Source organism: Scomber scombrus, chromosome 12, assembly GCF_963691925.1.
Source record: "Scomber scombrus chromosome 12, fScoSco1.1, whole genome shotgun sequence".
Classification (NCBI taxonomy): Eukaryota; Metazoa; Chordata; class Actinopteri; order Scombriformes; family Scombridae; genus Scomber; species Scomber scombrus.
Window position 1 is genome coordinate 19,151,090 of NC_084981.1, and position 22,589 is coordinate 19,173,678.

The 22,589-nt window shown below is 40.0% G+C and overlaps 1 protein-coding gene across 1 annotated transcript in view; it reads right to left on the reverse strand.

Moving 5' to 3' along the window:
* fmn2a (formin 2a) overlaps window positions 1-20,383 on the reverse strand; it is a 38,280-nt gene extending 17,897 nt beyond the window's left edge. Inside the window, exons 1-6 of the mRNA XM_062430295.1 lie at window positions 18,163-20,383; window positions 14,924-15,096; window positions 10,678-10,830; window positions 8,593-9,374; window positions 7,958-8,099; window positions 2,208-2,295 (exon numbers count right to left, since the gene is read on the reverse strand). Of these exons, the coding sequence (XP_062286279.1) occupies window positions 2,208-2,295; window positions 7,958-8,099; window positions 8,593-9,374; window positions 10,678-10,830; window positions 14,924-15,096; window positions 18,163-20,383 (3,559 nt within the window). The remainder of the gene's footprint in view (window positions 1-2,207; window positions 2,296-7,957; window positions 8,100-8,592; window positions 9,375-10,677; window positions 10,831-14,923; window positions 15,097-18,162) is intronic.
* Window positions 20,384-22,589: the final 2,206 nt, after the last annotated feature.

Consider the following 22,589-nt stretch of genomic DNA (forward strand, 5'->3'; position numbering starts at 1 on the left):
GTCCGTCGATTCTTTAATCATCTTAAACCTCTGACGGCGCAAGGGAACATGAGATCATTTCAGGGATGGGAAAACAATAGCAATAGCTAATGTACAGGTCTTTTGGATTTTGTTCTTAGTATGAAATAATTACCATTTGCAGCCTATAATTATTCATGTTTAATAATCAATCAATTAAAAGGCATGATAAAGTAAATAAAAAGCCCTTTGAGGGATTCCAGGTCATTATATTGTTTGTGCAAGGTGGTAGGCATCCCAATGTTTTGAGGAATAATAAGCACAGAGTATTGAGAAGTACTTCAACAAAACCACCACGATATCTTCTCCTTGATCTTACTCTCCCTGATATACTTAAGTTTCCAATCAGCTCTAATTATGTACCATGGCAAAAACTGTCCTAACATAGGCTGCATCATGAGTATGTGCTGATGAGAGTGGCCCTTACTTGCCCTCCCACTCTGACCTGAGATGGATGCACCAAAGGCTGACATTAAGGCCAGAAACACAGAAGAGTGAAAATAAGTCCACAAGATGCTTTGAAGATACTGTCGACAAAACAACCCCAACAGAAGTAAACAATTATTGCTGCAAATATACAACATGTACCAGCCATTTCTCTGTGGTGCATATTAACTTTGATGTTACTTACCAAGCTGCCATGCTTTGAGATAACAGATTTGAGACTGGAATAGAGGCTATACTGCGGTAGGTTTCTTTGAATAGGATGGGGAGATGTGGAAGAGTGTTTAGACACACGGATGAGGGAAGACTGGAGAGCAATCAGAGAGTAACTAAAACAGGAAGACAGTCAGTTCCCATCAACATCTCCTGAATGACTTCACTTTAACAAAGCCATTTAGACAAGATGGTGACAACCCATCAGAGAAAGACAGAGCTGTGGAGAAACATGATGTGGATGTTAGCTGGGGAGAGATTATTCAAAATGAGAGCAAAGAAAAGCAGAGGGGAGGAGAGTCACCCATAAAGGCAAAAGGATTTCAGATGGCTTGCAACATTATGACTTGTGATAAAGCGAACTACAAGTGGGGGGGTTTAAGCTTTGGCAGCAACTTCAGGAATACTCAATCTCACTCATTTCTTGGTAGATAGAGAACAAGATGTATTTTAAGAAGTAGGATAGCAGCACTACAAAAAGGATGGTACAGTACATCTGAATTTTATATACATAAATTGTTCAACAAGATATTCTGGCTTTCAGAGTAGGATTTAATACATTGTTCAGTGTATGTGTGTTTTTAATAAAAAGTTTGTTGTTAATTTTAAGTAAGTGCTTTCCTACAAACCTGGAGATGATTACTTATTCTTTATAAAAAAAAAGGGGGAGGAGGAATGTATAAGAAATAACTGGGTGAACTAGTAATTAAATTTAGTATGAAGATTTTTTTTGAGTACATTCACAGAAAGCACATGTGTTGCATTTGACATAGGATGTATTTTATGGACAACTAAAAGAGATCAACCAATAATAAAGTGAAAACAATGTAAAGGATAAGATATGTACTTTTCTTTTATTGTCAACAAATCCCACGAAAAGCCCAACACCATAAGTGTCTGTTTCTTAATACTTTCCAACTGTTCCTAACACTGTTCATGGATCTTAACCCAAAATGTATTCATATTACAATACAATGACAAAAATCTGTAAGCATGGATCGCAGTTTTATAGTTTCAAATACATAAAGATGGCATTGTAGTTTTAATAAGGGTTACTCAAATAAATAGTTCATTAATTTTGGCATATTCTCATTTTGTGGACTAATACGCATTTGGTCCTCTGGTGTGTATTGTGTGCAGTAGGACCATGTGTGTGGTTGGGTTTAAAATGAACTACAGTGCCCATCTTCATGGTAGTGATAGAACACATCATCCAGTGCAATGGTGTGGCTAACATTTATGTGTTTTTAGTCATTTTTGGACAGTTACACTGAATGTCAGAACAATATTATCCTTTTATGTTTCAGAATTTATGATGCTGGAAATATGAAATGTATATATTGTTTATTGGTAAATCTACTATACTTTCCATTTTCCTAAAGGCTAACCATTCCAGTGGTGCTGTTAATGTTATCAGCCTACCCTTATGGAGGCCAAGTTACATATGAAGTGTGCAGACACACCACACTGTTCTGTCATTTCACTGTAATTTTTGTCACAGTGTCTACTCAGAGGCAAAACTCAACACTTACCATTCTGGATATCCTTCATATCAAGATGGATGCTGGACATCAGAATACCCACAGCCTGTGATCGCTTGTTGCTCAAAAGCTTCACCACCTACACATTGATGAGACAGAGATGTGAGCATTAAGGATATACAAGGGTAGAGTGAACACGGATGTTAATACTCCATATACCCCAACCACATAAGCATATGCTCACGCGCATGCGCACTCACACGTGCAGACAAAACCTTTAATAATTGACAGGAAACAAAAGACAGGAACATCACTCCCTTAGTCTTTCACTCTGTGGGAGGAAAACTTACATCTATTTACCCACAAACATTAGGAAAATTACAATGCTGCCTGGCTGATGATGATTAACAATTTTTTCCTTTTCTTGAATTCTCTACATCTATCATCTTTCAGTCAGATTCAAAAAACGAACAGATCACTTAGACAACAAGAGGCTTATTTGCTAAATGCAGCGTGATCACATGGATTAAGGTCCTGCCACTGATTAAACATACTGAGAGTCTGCATGGTTTTGTTCACATTATCCTATATGGTCTTGCACAATATAAGGATATTTTTCAAAGGGAAAAATTATACATCAAAACTAATAACTTGAAGTCAAAACTGCTTTATCCAAAGATCAAAACAGCTCCAAAGAATGCAATATTAACAAAAGTTGGCTGAATAATAGTAGCTCCCACTTGTCAAACAGCCAGGCGTTGAATGTCAAGCCATTGTTGTTACTATGCATGAAAAACAGCATCCAAGGGGGCCATTACAGACCACAACTCGCCTGAGCAAGCAGAAGTGTGCGCTGGGTAGCAAAGTGGTGAAGGGACAGGACAGGAAACCCGTAGCCTACTGTGATCCAGACAGAATGCTTCCATCTAAACCAGATCACACAGACCACAGACCTTTCAAACACACAGGAAGTTATATCACCAGGCCCCAACTGTCTCTGTTTTCCCGGCTAAACCACAGTTTCAGGGGACAGGCTGTTCAAGATATGATGCCCAGTGGCTTCTACTATGAGCCTGTGGGGGCAGCTGTTCAATAGCAGTAAGAAAATAAGTCATTAGTCATGTTTTATTAGCTGACTTGATTCACCCAAATGTACAAGCAGATTATAGTAATTTAAGATAGAGTTCAGTTTACTTCCTAGGAGAAATACCTGATTTTACAGATAGTTCTGGGGTTTTTTGTTTTGTTTTGTTTTTTGCATAAATTCAGCATAAAAATCCCCTTGCATCATTGTATCAGTAGTATTAGTTTGGAACGGAACACAGCTGGATTCATGAACCATTCTAGTTATTGAAATTATTTTCGAGACAAACACTTTAAACAAAAGCCTTTCAGGACAACAAAAACAACCATGGAAATTTCATCTAATACAGTGTTTTTCAAAAGTCTCATGAGAACCATGTGTCTAAGTGTTTGATTTAAAGAAATCCTTTAAGTCACATTAATTATATGCTGATCGTTTGATCCATTTATCATTTCAGGGTTGGCCAATGTGGACTTTCATCAGGCTCATACAGCTCCGAATCACATGTGAGAAACAAATCCCTGAGGTACAACTTGTTCTCTTGAAAGAAGCTGAAAGAGACCTGAAAATGAAAGAGCATTTGAGTTTTGAGTGGTACAAAGAGAAACTTTAATTACATTTTTTCATCTAATCTTTGTTGGAGTTAGTGTTCAAACAGCTATATATTTAAAAATATCACCGTCATCCATACATCACATTAAATTTAACATTTAATTAAAATTTCATGAAACTACAACAGATATCTTAGTATCTGGATATATAATCATATATTTCATCTAACGGAGGAGAAACTGTGGAAACTGAGTACTCAAGTTATTAATACAAATCTGTTAAGATATTCAGAGACAAAGAATATAATAACATTACTCAGGTGGAGATGAGGGACCTCAATAAGTGACATCTTGAAACTGTCATTTAGACCATACCATGATAGATCCATGGTTAATAGATTGCATTTGTACAGTGCATCTATACATTACCTTTCAATTAACCATTCTCACAAACACATACACACAGAGCTGCCATGGTAGGCGCTGGCCTTCAAGAGTGACTTCAGGTTCGTTGTCTTGCCCAAGGACATTTTGACACATGAACAGGAAGGGCTGGGGATCCACCAACCCTGCAGGTGGAGGACCACCCACTCTATCTCCTGAATCACTGCTGTCCCATTAGTTGATTATCAAAGTAATTAATAATTTTCTGTCAATCACTTAATTGTTTACACATCAAACACATCACCCAAGGTATAGCTCATCAGTTGTCAAGATTTGCATCTTTAGCTTTGTTTTTGTGATTGTAAACTGAGTATCTTTGGGTTTGTACTGATTAAAAGACCAATGTAATATATTTACCTTACTGACTCATAAAATGATATATTATCAGAGTTCGAGGAAACATGCTAAGTTGAAGTACTGACTTCAGCAACTATAATACCAGAGCCAGTATGTTCTCTTTTGAAATTTCCATTCTGGTGCAGAACGTCTGTTTTTGTTTCAGCCTGTGTGATTCTGCCCATCGTCCATTCAACCTGATTGTAGTGCTGGCTCGTAATTTTGACACATTTCATGCCACCACAATGTCACACAGTGTTAAGAGGTCATGGTCATTTCATGTATTTCTGTGAAATCATGTTGATGCCCCCCCAGGTTGCCAGATATGAAACACTGGCATGCAAACAGTGTAATGCAGCCATGGAAGCAAGCAAACAAACTGGGTCAACTGAGAGTCTGAGGAACAAGGGCGGGGGGAGACATCTCTCTTCAATATTTTTAATGTGAACTGCAGTACCCATTTTAAACGCTTGCTGACAGTGTTATATATTTCTCCTATTTAAAAAAAATTAATCAGAAGAATAATCACTGATTAAAACATTAGTTACAGCCCTTCTGTCATTAATATCCTCCTTTACCCTGCTTATAAGAAATCTTTATTCCTGTGGGGTGGAAAACATTGACCCTTGAGGAGAATGTAAGCTGTAAGTTGTATACTGGCATTAATTTGATAAGAAGTTAAAACACACTTGGCAGCTCAAAAATCAAACACTGTTCAAAACACTGTTGAATTGACCTTGAGTGCCATGGAACAAAAGCTGCAAATCTTCAATCTTGAGCAGTTCTACCTCACATGCTGTAATCCAGCAGTGCACTCACTGTGTCATTACATCTCCATATATATAGGGTAGCATAAAATGCAACTCAGACCTTTGTGCAGATAGACAGAAGGGTCGACACTGACATCTTATACTGATGTCAGCAAAGGCATTTAAACTGGCCGAGCACTGACGTCAAAGCTGCTCTCTAGTGGTAGCTCTGGAGAGGTTGCTTGTCCCTTCTCATCAGTTAAGCACTTGAATTCATAGCACACATGGGGATGGGAGAGCTCAAGATCAATAGTCTTGAGGCCTGGGGCTGGTCCTCATGAGCGGGAAACAAGTGTTTTTATTTGCTTATTATTGGCCTCAATGTCCTATGCACCATTATTGCATCCACAGCAGCATCATGCAGTGATGACCAAGGGAATTCAACCCACACCCATCTCAATTTGTCTCTTGTCTCTTACAGTTTAACAACAAAACCACAACATGAGCCGCTTCGTGATGTGGTAGCCGACTTATTTAGAGCTCCATCAATCAGGGAATTCTCTTTAATACAGAGAATGGCTGTCTGGTTGTTCTTGGTCTCCCAGTGCTGTGTCATCTTCTAGATCCAACCAAAAGCGCTACGGTTTATCTATGCTTGCAGGGGTAGTGCTGCTCTGTACAGATGTGAATAACCTCTATTGTGTCTCTTTTGTGTCATAAAAAACCATCTGACATCTCCTGGAATGTCAACATACTTACTGACGGCTATTTTTGAAGTGTGTTTGAAAAGGAATCCCTGAGCGAAAGTGTGATTGTGATGGGCAAGCTCGCTTAGCTTATCTATTCTTTCCCATTGCTGTTTACCTGTTTGCTCTATTGCATGAGAGATTTTTTCCCCTAAAGTGATTTGGGTGGTAAAGCTACTATGTGCTGTGCATTTAGCTTCAGTCTACTAAAATTACAGCATCTGCATTATTGCTGTACATTATATACAGAAGAATATGGGTCAAAGTTTGCATGAAAAGAGTGGCCTAGCATTATGTGAGTGCTTCAATAAGCTGCATAGGAAGTAAAGGATGATGGTGCAATGAATTAATTCTTTAATTCTAAAATAATTAAAAGGAGCAATATACTTTATTCAGACGATACCCTCCTAGAATTTGAAAACTTCAGATTTTAGTGACTCTCGGTAGTAGTAACAAGCAGCATGGATTTTCTCCAGGACGGTCTTAATTTAATGCAAACAAAAACTCATGCAATAAGAATAATTTGAAAGATTATATGATATAAGAAAACCCCATACATGGAGACTTTAGCCTAGCTACAGCAGTTACCATATTACTTCCTGTTACAAGCATATTCCTCATGAAAACATAAGTAACTCATGGTGTGGCTGATTTACAAGCGCATGCTGCATCTTCATCACAGAAGATCACGTATTTCTCCTACATACTGAGTATTGCAAGAACTGTTACACTCAAGTGAACAAATGAACGGATGCAAACAATAGATGCATAATGGCTGGAGAAGGCTCGTTATATATGAGATATACAGTTGTTCTCTTTCTGACAGACTTACAGATTTGTTTTTAATCTACCTATCTAAGTCTTTGGCTATCATGTTTCCACATTCTTCAAAAGTATCAGAGATGTGACGTTTTCCACCAGGTCATCATGTACTTGTCTTACTGAAAGCGGCACCTAAGTGATTCATAATCCTTTGGGTCTTTTATAAGATGGCAAACCAACTGTGAGACACTTGACAGGCCCTTTTCATCTTAGTTTAGTCAATCTCCCATTCAACGGGAAACTTTTTTGGAAATGGTTTTATATTTTGGCGTACAGTTTCATTCATCCCCTCTCATAAACCAAGAAGATTTCCCACCAATATCCATGCCTGAGACCTACATTTAATCTCGGCAAACACTGTCGGGCGATCCTACTGGGTCTCAATTAGATGGGAAAAGTTCTTCCCTGGTGCAACATTATTTGTGATTTAGACCCATTATTTAGCCGAACAGATTAACATAAAAATCTTGTCTAGAACAGTTTTAAAAAGTATATATTAAATATTTCTTCACATACAGATTGATGGAGTGACATAAAGGGCATTCAGGAAGGAAACAGTCTAACTATTAAACTAAGTCATACAGAAAGCACAATGGGAGGAACCACATCATGAAATACAGCTCCCAGGCTCCCCCCCTCCTCCCTCTCTCTCACTCTCTCTCTCTCTCTCTCTTTCTCTCTCTCTCTCAACAGTCATCGCACCGCTGTGAGGTTTCCTCACCGCACGCAAGACATTGGCTCAGTGCCACTGGATGGTCACGGGGGAGTCGGGTGGGAGCCAGAGCTCACACCACATAATAACTGTCTGGCTGTAGCAGTTCTTCCTGTCACTCACAGCAACTCATAGAGTGACAAGGTGGAGAGTTGGAAAGGAATGGGACATCAGAGGAGTGAGAGTGAAGATAGGAGCTCTAAAGTGTGCTATATTCCGTGAACTCAGGGGATATGCAAACACATATACACACGTCTGTATCCACAAACAAACAAATCAGCACAGATATAGTATGTATATATAGAGAGACAAACCGTAAGGAACAAGCACACAAAAACACAAAATCATAAAACATACCTGCTTGGCCTTGGACTTGCTGATTGTGTCTGAAATTGGCTTTTTCTTTTCCTTAACAGCACTTTTGGAGAAGAGTTCCACAAATTCTTCAAAGTTTACAGTTGGTTCATCGATATTCTCCCACACCAGTGAGTCATTCTGTCTAGAAGAGAGGTTGAAAAAGGAATAATTCACAATGCAAATATGTGAGCTATAATATGCCATCTACAGTGAAATATACTACATGGTGTAAGTGGTATTGTTATTGCACCACTGGGCATTTTCAATAATTCTCGATTTTCACTTTTTTTTAAAAGTACTCATTTGTCATCTTTTGCAGAGGAAAATCCAAAAGTTATACACTTGACAGTTTTATCAGACAGCAATTAAATTTAGATTTCAGTAAATCAAGTAGTCTATTTCTAGATGTTTACTCTACTACAATTTTCCAAGCCTTATTAAGGAAAGAAAACCTGGTTCAAGTCAACTCACTGCTGACCACAGTGCCTGGTCTGGTTAGCATCTCTATTGCCGTCACAGCATGTGGTCGATCTTTATCTTAAGTGGACACGTTTCCTCTCAATTCTCTACTGTTCAGAGAATACCTTTGTGCAAATGATCCATATCTATCTTCACTTTATTCAGCATATCTTTACTTTTTAGCATTCAGCTGTATGCGTGTCCAGTAGAGTGGCTTCATTGGCTTGGGGGGCTCTATCACTGCCTTGGCAGGGGCAGCTTCCTGGGCCATCATGGAGGGCATGAGGCCTGGTGGTGGTGGAGGCCCAAACCCTGGGGGTGGTGGTGGAGGAGGAGGGCCCATTCCCGGTGGTGGGGGTGGTGGAGGAGGGCCCATACCCGGCGGTGGAGGAGGTGGGGGTGGGGGTCCAAAACCAGGCGGGGGAGGAGGAGGTGGTGGAGGTCCAAAACCTGGTGGTGGAGGAGGGGGAGGAGGAGGAGGTGGTGGACAAGGTCCAACCCCAGGTAAAGGTGGGGGAGGTGGTGGTGGAGGAGCAGCACCTCCTGGTAATGGTGGTGGTGGTGGGGGTGGGGGAACTGAATGCGTGCTGCTCTGCTGCCTCTGCTGGCACACGCAGACAAAACGCTCTGTAGATTTGGATGGCACAGAGGACAACACACTGTCTGATCCTCTGCTGAAAGGCACATCAAACTTAAATCCCTCCTCCACAGGTGAGGTCTGGACAGACACCTCCTGGCTCATCTTTCCCAATCTTTCTCCTCTCATCTGTGAGGCCTTGTGGTGGGCAGTACCCAGGGCTTCCATATTATCCCCGCTGTCTTTTGCCAAGGAGGCCTGCTGGCTCTGCAACATAGCAATTTTAATCCGCAGGTCATCGATGGTCCTCTCCAGCTGAGGGATGAGACAGCTTTCATCCTCTGAGGATGACTGACCTGACTTCAACCTGCTGGTTTCTGTCTGTCAGCAAACAAACAAAAAAAGACTTTAAATTGACATGCAAATAAAGCTTCAAGGTACTTAAAAGCAGGTACTCAAGCCTATTTTTCCCTCTAAATGTTGAGAAGAAGACATAAAAATTTGCTCACAAGTCTTGGACACATTATCCTTTAATAAATTACTCTTTTATAAACAGTAAAAAACACCCACAACTGAGAGAGCTTAGTGACAAGGCTATGAGCTAAAGAAGGGTCAAGAAAGTCCATTATGTCTAGACTCCATCAGACCTCTGGCTCCAGACTGGTTAGAGCAGGGATGAGGGGATACTGAGAGATTTGACCCCAGAGACAGTGAGTCTCGTTGGGCCTCACATGGGGAGGGTCTGTGTCTGCTAGTACACATTCCCAAGTTGTGGTCACATCAGTGAATGTTACAGAAAATGTTGAGTCAGTATGGCCTTCCTAATTTATTAGTTCTTCTAGGAAGCAGGGAGGCTCACTGTGGTAAGTCTATCAAGACAAGCCTGCCCTCTGGTGGGAAAAGAACAAATCACAGTTAAGCCATTTAGCTAAAAGGAGCTTATCCATAGCAACTAATGAGTGCAGGAGACCCAGATTTACTATGTCTGTCAACATGCAGATGGGTCACATGGGTTATGCGGTTTTGGATTGCATATCAAGATATAATTAGCATCAAATGAAAAGCTTAAGAATACCGTCTTTCACAATGTACCCTAATCATTTATCCTGTAAGGACAAAATGTACTTTATTTTACAGTAACAAAAAACAAAACAAAACAAAAAAATCTTCAGGTTGAGGAGGGAGGAAGAGAAAGAGAATCCAGATCTGAAATTTTCTTTATGTTGAGCACTTTACTGTTTACTGGAATATACACAGTATTTTGATGGTGTATTTGTATGTTTCAGGTATTTGTATACCCTATTGAAATGATAAGTTTTAAAGCTGAATGACAGAAATGTCAGCCTCCTGATACAAAAAGCAATTAAAGTAGCACTTTCCAATGAATATATGTCAGTAAGTGGTTCTTGCAGACATATGTACAATATGTAATGGTACACTCTATATCAGTTATATACATACTTTAGATTTGTAGAAGAACAGATTTGAATGTGTAATTTGTGTTGAGTTAAAAATTGTACACATTATATGTAGTTTCCAGGATTAAGATGATATCTAATGTTAGTAGTAAAAAAAAAAAAAAAAAGTAAAACTGCCCTAAAATGCTGCACAGTACCAGTCAATACAAGAATTGTGTACACAAGGCAAACACTGAAAAATAGTTATAAATGCATAGTAAACCAACCGGAGAGTGTAGTGCTCCTGCAGTCTTGGCTGATGATTGATGCAAAGGAGATCTCAAGCTTTGTACTCTGCCTGCAGTTCGCCCCGCATAGAATTCCCACAGGTGGGAAGATACTGGCAGGCCAACAGATGCCCAGGTGTACAGCTGCTCCTCCTGCACAGAGTTTACAAGCACATATAAATGAGATCAAAACCAAGAGTTTACAAGCACATATAAATGACATCAAAACCACAGTTAAATGCTTGTGATTAAAGGTTAATAACATCCCCTAATGATCTGAGACAAGTGGTAGCTCTTTCTCCAAGCTTCAAGTGTGGAAACATTGAGGATAATAAGCGTTAGGAGCTGAACCATACATTCTCTTCCCCTTTGCATAGTTAATACATCAGTTAGTTCAAAAAACAGAGACTGTGAAGCTAATTATGAATCTCTAGCTTCTTGTCTCAAAGCATCATGATGTTTACACAAGTTAAAAGGTACAATAATTAATGAGTACTAGTAGGCTGGCTTTCAAAGTTAACTGTCCTGTCAGTGTTTGATTCTGCAACAAAATCTCCCCTGTTCCATTATGAAACATGATGTCTTCACTTGACATTACTTTATGATCTAGATGTCCGACCTCATTTACTAAGGGCTGTGCGTCAATGGTAAGAGATAAAAACTAAGCCTAAAGACACATTGAAAGAATTATTTCTGCATTCGTCCTCCCCCTCTTTCTTCAAACGGTCTACTTTATAATCACTTGGACATTTGTATGCAATACTGCCTTCAAGATGCCTCAACATGTGACCACAGTGCATCTTTAGCAGCTTCTTGATGTTACTGTTACTGTATGTGTCATAAAAGGGACTATATTTCAATCACAGCTGTAGGTAGATAGGTATGTGAGTCTAATTATAATCTGAGAATTACTGTTTTTATATTCTATATTATTTTAAAGTACTTATTTAAAAATACTCTGAGGACCATATCAGACACTGCAGCTAGAGCAGATCCCCTTTTAAACCAAAGCTTGGATTGCCCTTTGTGTTTTCCTAAATGCTTGGGTACTTCCCATTTTATTGTCAGGAAACAAATGCGGTGAGGTTAATGCCATGCAGTGATGAACCACATGCTAATATATACAAGTGTAAAACAAATCTTTAAACAAGGAGATTACAAGAATATGCTTTGTGTAAACTTAATGTGTTTGTGAATTGTTTGTGAGAATCATTTCTACTCTTGTTCTGAGATGTGAGGTTTTACATTTCTCAGTCAGACACAAACTATATAGATGGTTGATGCTGGGTGTTGTGCTCAGGAAAAAACCCATTAGTTGGATCCAGGCGACCTGACCAACAGCCACAAACAAACAAACACACTTGTTTACTTTAGTCACTTCTGACATATTTACGTAGACTTGCATTAATTTCCTGGAAACTTACCCTAACCATAACCACTACACAAGCCGTCGCCAGTCAGCTGGTCTTAAATCTAGTGTGTTTGAGTCATGCCCTGTCATGTTTCCATCACTTCAAAAGGACATTACATTGACTTAAATTCATTTCCTGGGGACTTATCCCAAGCTTAACAGTAACCACTACTTGCCTAACCCTAACTTTAACATAATCCTACATTTACCTTAACTTTAAACCAGCTCTTCACCCTAAAATTAATAATTTACATCACACACACACACACACACACACACACACACACACACACACACACACACACACACACACACACACACACACACACACACACACACACACACACACACACACACACACACACACACACACACACACACACACACACACACACACACACACACACACACACACACACACACACACACACACACACACACACACACACACACACACACACACACACACACACACACACACACACACACACACACACACACACACACACACACACACACACACACACACACACACACACACACAAATACACAAGTATTTATCCACTCAGCAATGTTTTTGCCAAGTATAAAAAGGTTGTCACTTGATTTATACACAGTTTTTGGATACTCATCCTCCCCAAACCACATTTCTGGACTGAATGAAGCTGATGGAGTATTTAATTCTCTGCAGTATGCAGAACAAGAAACCCACCATGAGTACATTTGTTCACTCCAGCAAAATACAGTAATGAAATTGGATACAATGCTATATTAAGGTAGCAAAGTGGGAGGAAAATAGGAGGTGAGAGGAAAGGATAGAAATAAAGAAAGGGAGAAGATAGATGATGCAATAAGTGATTCATTTCAAGATGGAATTTAACTGTAAAAGGAAAAGTGTATAAAAAAGAGATATTAAAGGGGAAAGGTTGCACTGAAGCAAAGAGACTGTGGTGATCTCAAACCATTTATTTTAGAAGGGTGATTAACTGTAAGATAGAAAGCAATAACAATAACATCTGCACTCGCAATGGCAACAGCAAAGCCCAAGCCCCAGACTGAAGAAGGCAAAGACTGGGGACAAAAAAGGGAGGAAAAAAACAGCAGCCAGGAGTTTCTGTATACCATCCTGACATGGTGAGCTTTTTGCTGGGGAAGAGCAGCCTGAGCCCAAGGCACATGGAGTTGTTACATAACATGGTCAGCAGATGGTCTACGCAAGCACAGACGTGTATGTGTGCTTTTGTGTGTGTGTGTGTCTGAGTGAGTGTCAGAGGGACTACTATTAATCCAGCCATGCGAGGAAATGCCTGAACATGTATGGGTGTATATATGAGTGCATCTGTCTTTAACTTACTCATGCAACTGTGGACTATTGGCAAGGTGCATGTGTGTATGTGTGTAAAGTTGTGTTTATGAGCCTATGCATATTGTTAAGCTACGCATACTGTAAATGCATGTACAATATATGTCTATATCTGTGGGGGAGGTGCCATATGCAGCTAGTGACTAACACTAATCTGTTCACATTCTTTGGTACTCAACAGACAAAACAAGACTAGGAGTCTGCAGCCATGCTTAGTGGCTCTGTGAGACTGTACTTGGCAAATCATTGCATTGAGCTAAATGCTAACATCAACATCCTGATATTTATCATGTTCACCATCTGAGTTCAGTCTGTTAGCATGCTAACATCTGTCCAATTAGAACAACACACAAAGCTCAGTTGAGGCTGATGGGAAAGCCATTAGTTTTGCAGATATTTGGTCATAAACAAAAGTATATGACAAATTAAAATGTTAACCTGATGCTAGTGCTAGATGAGGAATCAGGGGATTATCAAAGTGATTACAATTCCTCCCATGGGGAACATGCTGCTGATAATGCGGCTCATAGAGTCTGTGGTGTGACTATAAATAACAATCATCATAAAAGAAATAATTACGCTTGTTTTGACATCTCTCAATGAAGTAAGACAACTAATTTCATTATCTTTTCTTATCATTAAACATTCACACACATTGCAAGAGATATAGTCCAATTAATATATTGTACGAGAATTTGTCTGAATTTTTTTTCCAGTTATACCTCCATCCCCCCAATCAGTTCTGTTGGATGAATCCAGCTACAAGGACACTTGATAAAAATGGGCCTGACAGTGGCTGTGGTGAACTGTGCAGGGTAATGTGATAACACATGTGCATGAGATTAGGTCTGAGCAAAGCATTACTGGGATGGAGAATTAAAGATTCATGAAATCAGTGTTCATATGGTCAGCCGAACTCCATGCTCTATTGCTCTTTACAAGATGAACTATCGCTGGGATGAATCACAGTAGCAGTAAATATAGAAACACAGATTGGGTAAGCTTTGCACAGCATTATATATCTACAGAAAATGGTTGACTAAAGTTGAAATTGCACTACACTCTTAGAAAGCGTATTTGATCTTTTGGGATACACTCTCCTCCTTTGTCTACCAGCCATTCTCTATCCTACCTTCAGGCATTCAACTAGAATAAAAATGTACTCTGAGAAATCATTTTGTCTTTCTTTGTTTGCCCTTGGGATAATCACTAAAATATGCATTATAATTTTTTCAAGTGCTGATAGCCATTCAGTGAATTAAATTTTGATCTTTATGTTTTTAAAGATTGAAATACATCCCTTCAAGTGTGTAAAAATGAATACTGTCTGAGTATACCTCCTATTTGCTCCTATAACAAAAATCTGAGTGAGTTCAGCCTTGGGTCAAGCTGATGCCAGGCAGGTCATGTCTTTTTTTTCTTTTCTTTTTTTAAAGGAGTGTGATGGCACATAGTGGAAAGAAAGCCCTTACATTAAAAACTGGTGTGGTGGCTGAGGCAGTGCTGTCACCATGGAGCTTTCCAGAACTGTCATTGAAGGGGTGCAACAGACCCTGGACCAACATTCGGTGGCACAGTTCCTTTGCTGCCTCTTCATTAGACCCATCTCCGTGATGAAAACACAGTCTGTCCAACAGAGCACGACCTGACGTAGGAAGAAAGTGCAAGAATGGGCTCCATTATTGCTCCATGCATGTACAGAGAGGGATGTTCAGAAACATTTGAAACCATTTGGGACTTTCTATTTTTATATTATGTATTCCTAGATATAATAATATGGTATGGTTAGCTAAAGTGTTCAAGAAGACACCTCATGTTAATCCATCAGAAGAGTTGAAAAGAAATCTCTCAGTTTCAGATGTGATAATTAAACACCTACATGTGCAAACTCCACTCACACCATAAACACTGTCAGTGAATACATACAGTAGATAGTGTTAATTGTGCTGCTCGAGATATCCTGCATGCAGCAGAAAACTAATAAATGCTAAATAATTACAAGAAAAAAGTTTCCATACAGTACATGAAATAATCAGTTTGTTTTTATATTGTTATTTAGGATTTAATATGTTGATAGATAAACATGGTATGGCTAGAAAAGTAAGGTTTGGGTGTCAGAAAGAGAAAACAGTTAAAGGCATGACAGATTAAAATCGACTGTAGGGTTTTTTGTTTTGATAGACAGCAAGCAAAGAATAAAGATTCTTTGTCACAGAGTGAAAATGAAAACTCTTATTCCCTGAGCAGGTTTGGATCCTCACTAAGGACAAATCCTGACTTTTGGTGGTGGCAGAAGCAAAAGTAATTATTAGGGGGCTGGAAAAAATATCGACTATATGACAGCAGCTGAAAGATGAAGCTGAAATGGAGCATGTGGAGTCTGAAAGAAAACACAACTAATATTTATTAAGTCCAAGCCTGACACACTTTCCAGTGAGTTGTTAACGTTGTTGATTTTTTTTACAAACCATGAGATTCAGGGGACAGAACCAGATAAATTAAAGAAGTCCTATGACTTATGGCCCTGTGGACGTTGATTTAAACACATTGGAGTTGTGTTTGACAAACAATAATGAAGGGTAACTCTGGGAATGGATTTCTCATAAATCGTGTGACATAATTGTCAGGGCAAGGAACAATCTTCAAGACATAGACCAATTAAACTCTTACACTTTATTCAGATCCACGTTCAAGCATGTAAATCCAGAATTTGTCACATCAATCTCTGGGAATATGTATGCAGTTGTTTGACAGTTAAATTATCTTTTTCTCCACTCCTCCTCTCTCCTTTCTGTTTTCCCACAGCCTCCTAAAGGCCACATGTGACCTGGAAAACTCGCTGAACTGATCAATATCACATGTACTGCTGAATGACTGAGTGACTTCAGTGCTGAAATAACCATTTTCAGTGAATAAAAACAGGACAGCATATGTGCTTCAGTTAAGAAATATATGCTAATTGTTGTTGTCAATGGGGATTTGAGACACAATGAACTGCAGTAAATTCACCTGATGAAATTCAAACGGATCTCATATCATGACTCATTTTTGTCATGCAGATAAACTGTCACTTGGATTTAGCATCCACAAGTGTGCACTTTGATTTTACTGGCCCAGAAACAAAAACACACACGCACACAGAGGATGGCATCGCCGTGGGTGGATGGCAGTGTTGTCATTCGGTCCTCTGATTTATGAGCACAGGCAGACAGCGTTGGGCAGCTGAGCTCTTGAAAAGTCACCACAACAGAAAGGAGGACAGAGTGGCATTGTTTCATTAGAAGGAGGCATTTGTTATGAAAAGACACTCAATAGAGAACCTCCACTGTTTCATCTTGGTTTTTATGAGCTATTGTACTTTTAAATCATAACTCTAGTATCCCCACTGTGATAATTTGTATAATGTGATCATTTGTAAGTAATTAGAATTTAAATCACCATGCAATTACCATAATCATTTCACAATACCATTGCATAATAATCTAATCTCAAATGGAGATGGGGTTTGGAGCCAAACAAATAGAAGTCATATCTGGCCCATTGGGAAATCCCTGCAACAATAGGAATTAATGACAAACTAACTGAAATATTTTAAATGGGAGGATTCTTTGTTTTCCCTTGATACAAATCTTGGTCAGAAGGATGCTTCTGAGAGAGCAGAGGGGTCAATATGACTTTAAAAGTATGATTCATTTACTAAGAGGTGCAACTTCCACACAGGCCACTACATTAAAGTCTGGTGATGTTCCATTTTCTTTTACTACCAACAAATCCAATGAAAACATTTATATTTTCATCCTATGAAAATGTGTTGTTTATATAACTAAACCCTGATACTGTAGCGTATTCCTCTGTACCATCGCCCTCCATTGTTGTCAAACAACAATGAAAAACATCATGAGCCACACACACACACACACACACACACACATTTCTTCTTCTGCATATGAACAGGGGCACTGTTTGTTTTGAGTCAGTCTCACATAAACTGTCCTGCTGCAATAAATGATCACTAGAGGACCAAATCTGCGACTGAAAATAGTCCCCAACAAATGCACTGGTTATTCCTGTTAGGAATATTAGCTTTGAGTGCCCAGCTCTTGAAAGACATTTCTGAGGTGATTCTAAATGTTTTTAAATCAATGCCAAAACAAAAGTATATGTGCTGTCCCATATTGTAGGTCTGTGACGTAAATCGGCCAGATGTCTTCAGTCAGGAAAACCATTTTGCTCTAATCCTTTCTTCACCGCCTCTTCATTCATTACTTCCTCTGAGATAGACCTCCTGGCTCCATTCATATTTTCCCACATCCCTGTATTATCCACTTCAAAATTCAAGAGGATACTCCTTTCTAGTTTACCAGTCAAGTAGTACAAAAATACCTCTCACTCTAGCTTCCCTAAATACGACTACTCACTCCATTTAAAAAAAACAAAAACAAATTAGCAACATAATTCAAAAAGTTGATACTATCTTAAAGTTGACACCAACATCTAACCACTACTATTGTCATCAAATGCAATCAAGAATCAATGGTCAAGATGAGAAGTTAGGTTGCTAATAGATTATGGGGTTATTTTCCATAATTATGCATTAACCAGAGCGTGAGTCTAAACCAGTAGTCTATGTTTTATTAACATCACTTTATATCTGACTGATTCAACTTCATTTGTTTAGTCATATTAATCACCTGCTTCATATGTGACTCACCAGAGAAGACATCCAGGTAGGGTGCTGTAGTAGTAGTAGTAGTACTGGAGGTCTGGCGTCCATAATGTGCTCTCCTAGAGCCCAGAGTCCAGTAAATCCCTTCTGTGTAACCCTTCTCTGGTGTCTCTGGCTCTGAAAATTTGGCCCCATCACTTTGCCTTCCTCTCAGCTCATCCACCTCTGTGGACCAGTCTGCAGACACACTGAAGGGCCCAGCAATGGAGCTGGACCTCTGCTTGCGTCTCCTAAATCCCTGGGCCGCACTTGATCCCACTGAAGTAGAGATGGCATCTTTCCTTGGCACATTGGGGCTGGTAATGGGGGAGCCAATTGGAGAGGTGAGCTGCCTGGTGGTAGTCTTAACATAGGAGGGGTGGACTGGAGGGTAGAGCTTAACAGTCGAGGGAGAGTTGGAAGATGGTCGTCTAGGCTGAGAAACATTTGGGCTGTCTGGTGTTAGCTGGCTAATGGACATACTGCTCTTCCTCCTTTTGAGGGACAGGAAGTCCCACCTCCTAGTTTCCTCAACCTCTTCTCTCTCCATAGACAGGTCCATGCTGCTCACACTCTTGTGAACTCCTATTGGCCCTGCACCTGCCCCTGTAGGGTCCAAGCGGACACATGGCACACTTGTAACGTCGCTCTGGGCAGCCCGATTACCTTGACTCAGCTGTGGGTGAAGAAATGGGCTCTCCAGGTCATCCTGGGGTTCGTCAGCACTCTCATAGGAGGTGGTAGTGGCTGTAGTATCAGGGAAGCTATACGTGCTGTTGGTCTTTGGGAAAAGGCTGCCACTGCTTCTCTCTGTGTCAGGGGCTGAAGATGGCGGACCACTCTCGCTCAGGGACCCAGGACCAGATGAATTTCTTGATATGGGTATGATGCGTCTTTCATTCTCCAAGTTTTTATATTCTTGAGCTAAATATTCACTATCAACAGGTGGAGAGAAAACTTCCTCACTCAAGTTACGCAGATGACGAGATAATACGTTCTCAGGGACTTTGCTCCCCCCAGAGATAAACTCTTCTGATAAATGGCCAGTCACCATTTCTAGGACCCCGTCACTGGCCACACATTGATTTCTTATGGCCTGCTGGATGTCAGAGAGCAGATCTTCATTTTCAGCTGCTGCTGAGTGAAAACTGTCGAGGTCAGCATCCGACCCAGAGCTCGTCTTTCGGCCCATCTCATCCACAATGGATTGGTGACTGTCTGTGTTCAAACAGCTTAGATCCCCCTCACCATCTAGCATGCCCATCTCATCAGCTGACAGGCTCGCCTCTTCACCAGGCTTGAGCCCTGCCTTTCCAAAATTTGCTGACCTCCCATCTTCCAACATTTCATCCTTAGACAACCCTTTGGCCTTGGAAAAACTCTTCCTGATCTTCATGCCAGAAAACACAGAACCCTTCGACTCTGACTTTGATTTCTTCTTACCATTTTGTTCCCCTCCTTTGCTGGTCTTGCTAGACTTCTTAGATTTTTTATCTACTTCCCTCTCATCAGCATCATCATCACAGGAGACATCCCTTCCTGCTGCACCACCTCCTCCTTTCTTCTGCTTTGCCTCCTGGTTCCCCATGTTCTTCAGCAGGCGGACACCCCTGGCTAACAGGCCAGTCTGCTGGGGTCGAGACTGGGCATGCTGGGCTTCCTCCTGGGCTGATGCTGGTCCCCTGTTGGTCAGCGTCCTCTCACAGCTAGATGATCCCTGCTGTTTACCCACCACAGTTAAAGGCAGCTGTGAGGATGATGCTGCCTTCCCCAGTGCCGTTGATGCTGATGATGAAAGGAGGAGGAGACTGGCACTGACAGCCGCGGGCTCACTACCACTCACTCCTCGCTCTGCCCCCCTCCCCTGCACAACCTCTCTCACTCTCTGATCCTTCCTCTCCATTTGCCCCTCCTTTCTATCCCCATCTGCTCCTGTATACTCATCTGTCTTGCATAACGGGCTGCTATTTGAGCGAGCTAGGCGCTGAAGCTCCGGAGTGCACTGCCCTTGTCCGTTTTCAAATGAAGGGGAAAGAAATTGCTTTGCATGCTGCGGCTGATGCTCTAAAATACATTGTTGTTGGTGGTGTTGTTGATTAAGGATTGACTGCTGCTGTTTACGAAGGAGATTGGTAACGCTACTCTTCCTCCTGCCTTTGAAAGTAGTGGTAAAGAAACTCTCTTTCAGAAAGGGCACTTGGGTTTCCACTGTCTTAATAGTCTGCATCCTGAACACTGTGGCTTCATCCAGGGGGGAGACCATCTAAACAGGCTGATGTAAAGGAAAAAGAACAAATCACATTCATTCACTTTATATTTTGGCTTAACTTCACAAAAGCAGGGCAGACATTCAGTTTCTCTTCTGGATTGAAAGGGTAAAATGCAATTTGACATTTGAATTTTGATTTCTTTTGTTGCACACGTAATGTGGATTTTTGTGTTCAGTCATCTCAAAATGTGGTTTCCCTTGTTTTGTTTCTTAAACAAACATCCAATTACTCATATCAGTCTCTTTTACTGTAACTTAAAATAAAATTTGCCATTATGGATTACAATGTGTGCATGTAGCCTATGTAATTATGCAGGAAATAATCGTTTAATTGTAGCAAATTAGTTTGACATCTTTGTTTCACAAATAATAAAAACACCTTTTACTGATCAAATATCGTCAATTGATTAATTTGTGTGTGTGCATCAAGAAATGCCGGTATCACACCCATAATGCATATGGACATGGTACAGGCAAAGGAGAGTCAACAAACACACATTATCAAGACTGCTTTACATTTCTTACAAAAAAAGTCAAAAGTAGGTGGCTTTAAGCAATAATACAAATACAATGGTTGAAAATTAAAAACACCAATCAATGATATGCATACTCTCAAAGGGAGGATTCTAAGAATAGGCTTTTACCAGAAATTGCCAACTTGTTCACAAAAACTTGTTTCCTCTTCCTCTTCTTGAGCATTTCAGGACATGTTTTTGTCTGCTCTAATACTAATATTATGAAGCACTTTACAACATGAGTCTAATTTAAAACATATGTAGTCAAATTAAACAATATATGAAATGTTGAGAAAGAAGAAACCTCTTAGTTTGATCTCTTTAAATGACAGTGTACTTGCCTGACTGGTGGATTCTCCTTAGTGGTTCAGAACTGACTGAGGGAAACACAAATGAGTGTTTGTCTTCACCGAGCCACTCCTTATCCACTGGTCACATGAAGTTGGTATTTTCTTCATCACATGTCTGGTCTCCTCAGCCATTTCCCATTAGCACTGTCTGACACTCCCCTCACTAACTTCATCAAGCTTCATCATGAGGACATTTAGAAATGTGCAACACTCAAATACCACTTATTTGTTTATTCAGTTTCTGGCCAAATCAGATACTCTGTGTTAATATTGTAGTGTCAGAATATAATGCAGGAATCATATTTAACTGAAAATTAGTCAAAAACTTCCACCACCACACATATTATCAAGTGGCTCAGCATTCTCCACTTTTGGTTTGGTGCACCCTGGTGCCACTTTTAAGTCCATCCCGCCAATCAAGAAATGAGTTTCAGCTGTGTCCTCCCACTAAAAGCTGTTACCAAATATATCAGTGTGACTAACTGCTAATTCAACTACTGGTTTCTGATGAGACATGAGGTATTTCACTAACATATAGGATGTTAAATTAAAAAACAAAAAGCAACATCAAATATTTAAAAACGTGGTAGATTAGGCAAACTTCTAAAGAACCAGTAAGTCTAGTAATTAATGCAAGATCATTATCATTATCACTACGATAGTGCTTGAGATTTCAGTATTTTACACATAAAAAGTACAACTCAATGTTATGGTTTTGACAGGATGTGTAGTTGTCACAGGGCCACCACTGGAATAATTAATTAACTGCATGAAAATCAAGGCCTTTTCCAGGGAGCAGGTAATGTTGAGTTGGTTTTTGAATTTTCAACATCATGCTATACCCCCAACACAACATTTGAGTGGCAGGAAGTGCATTTTTACATCTGTATAATAATGCAGTGTCCTGCTAACATAATAAGGACATACTAATCAAAGAAGCGGCCTGTGATCTTAAAAATAAGGAAAAATCCAATTTCGGAGGTTCAAAATGTTGCAATAAATTTCTTCAAAGCAAGTCTCCCAAGAAGAACGGAGGCCATAATAATGCTAAACACTGCAAAGCACAGTGGCCTCACAGCAAGTAGGTCATGGATTCGAACCCCTGTCATCCCAGGAGTTTGCATGATCTCCATGTGTTTGTATATATTTCTGCTCTGGCTTCCTTCCACTATCAAATACTGTATTTTAGGGTTAATACTCCTGTCAGTGCCCCTGATCACTGGCAAGGGCAAAAAACACTGGGATTGGTCCCCAGGCTGCCATCCCCAGTGTAAAGGATCGGTCAAATGCAGAGGACAA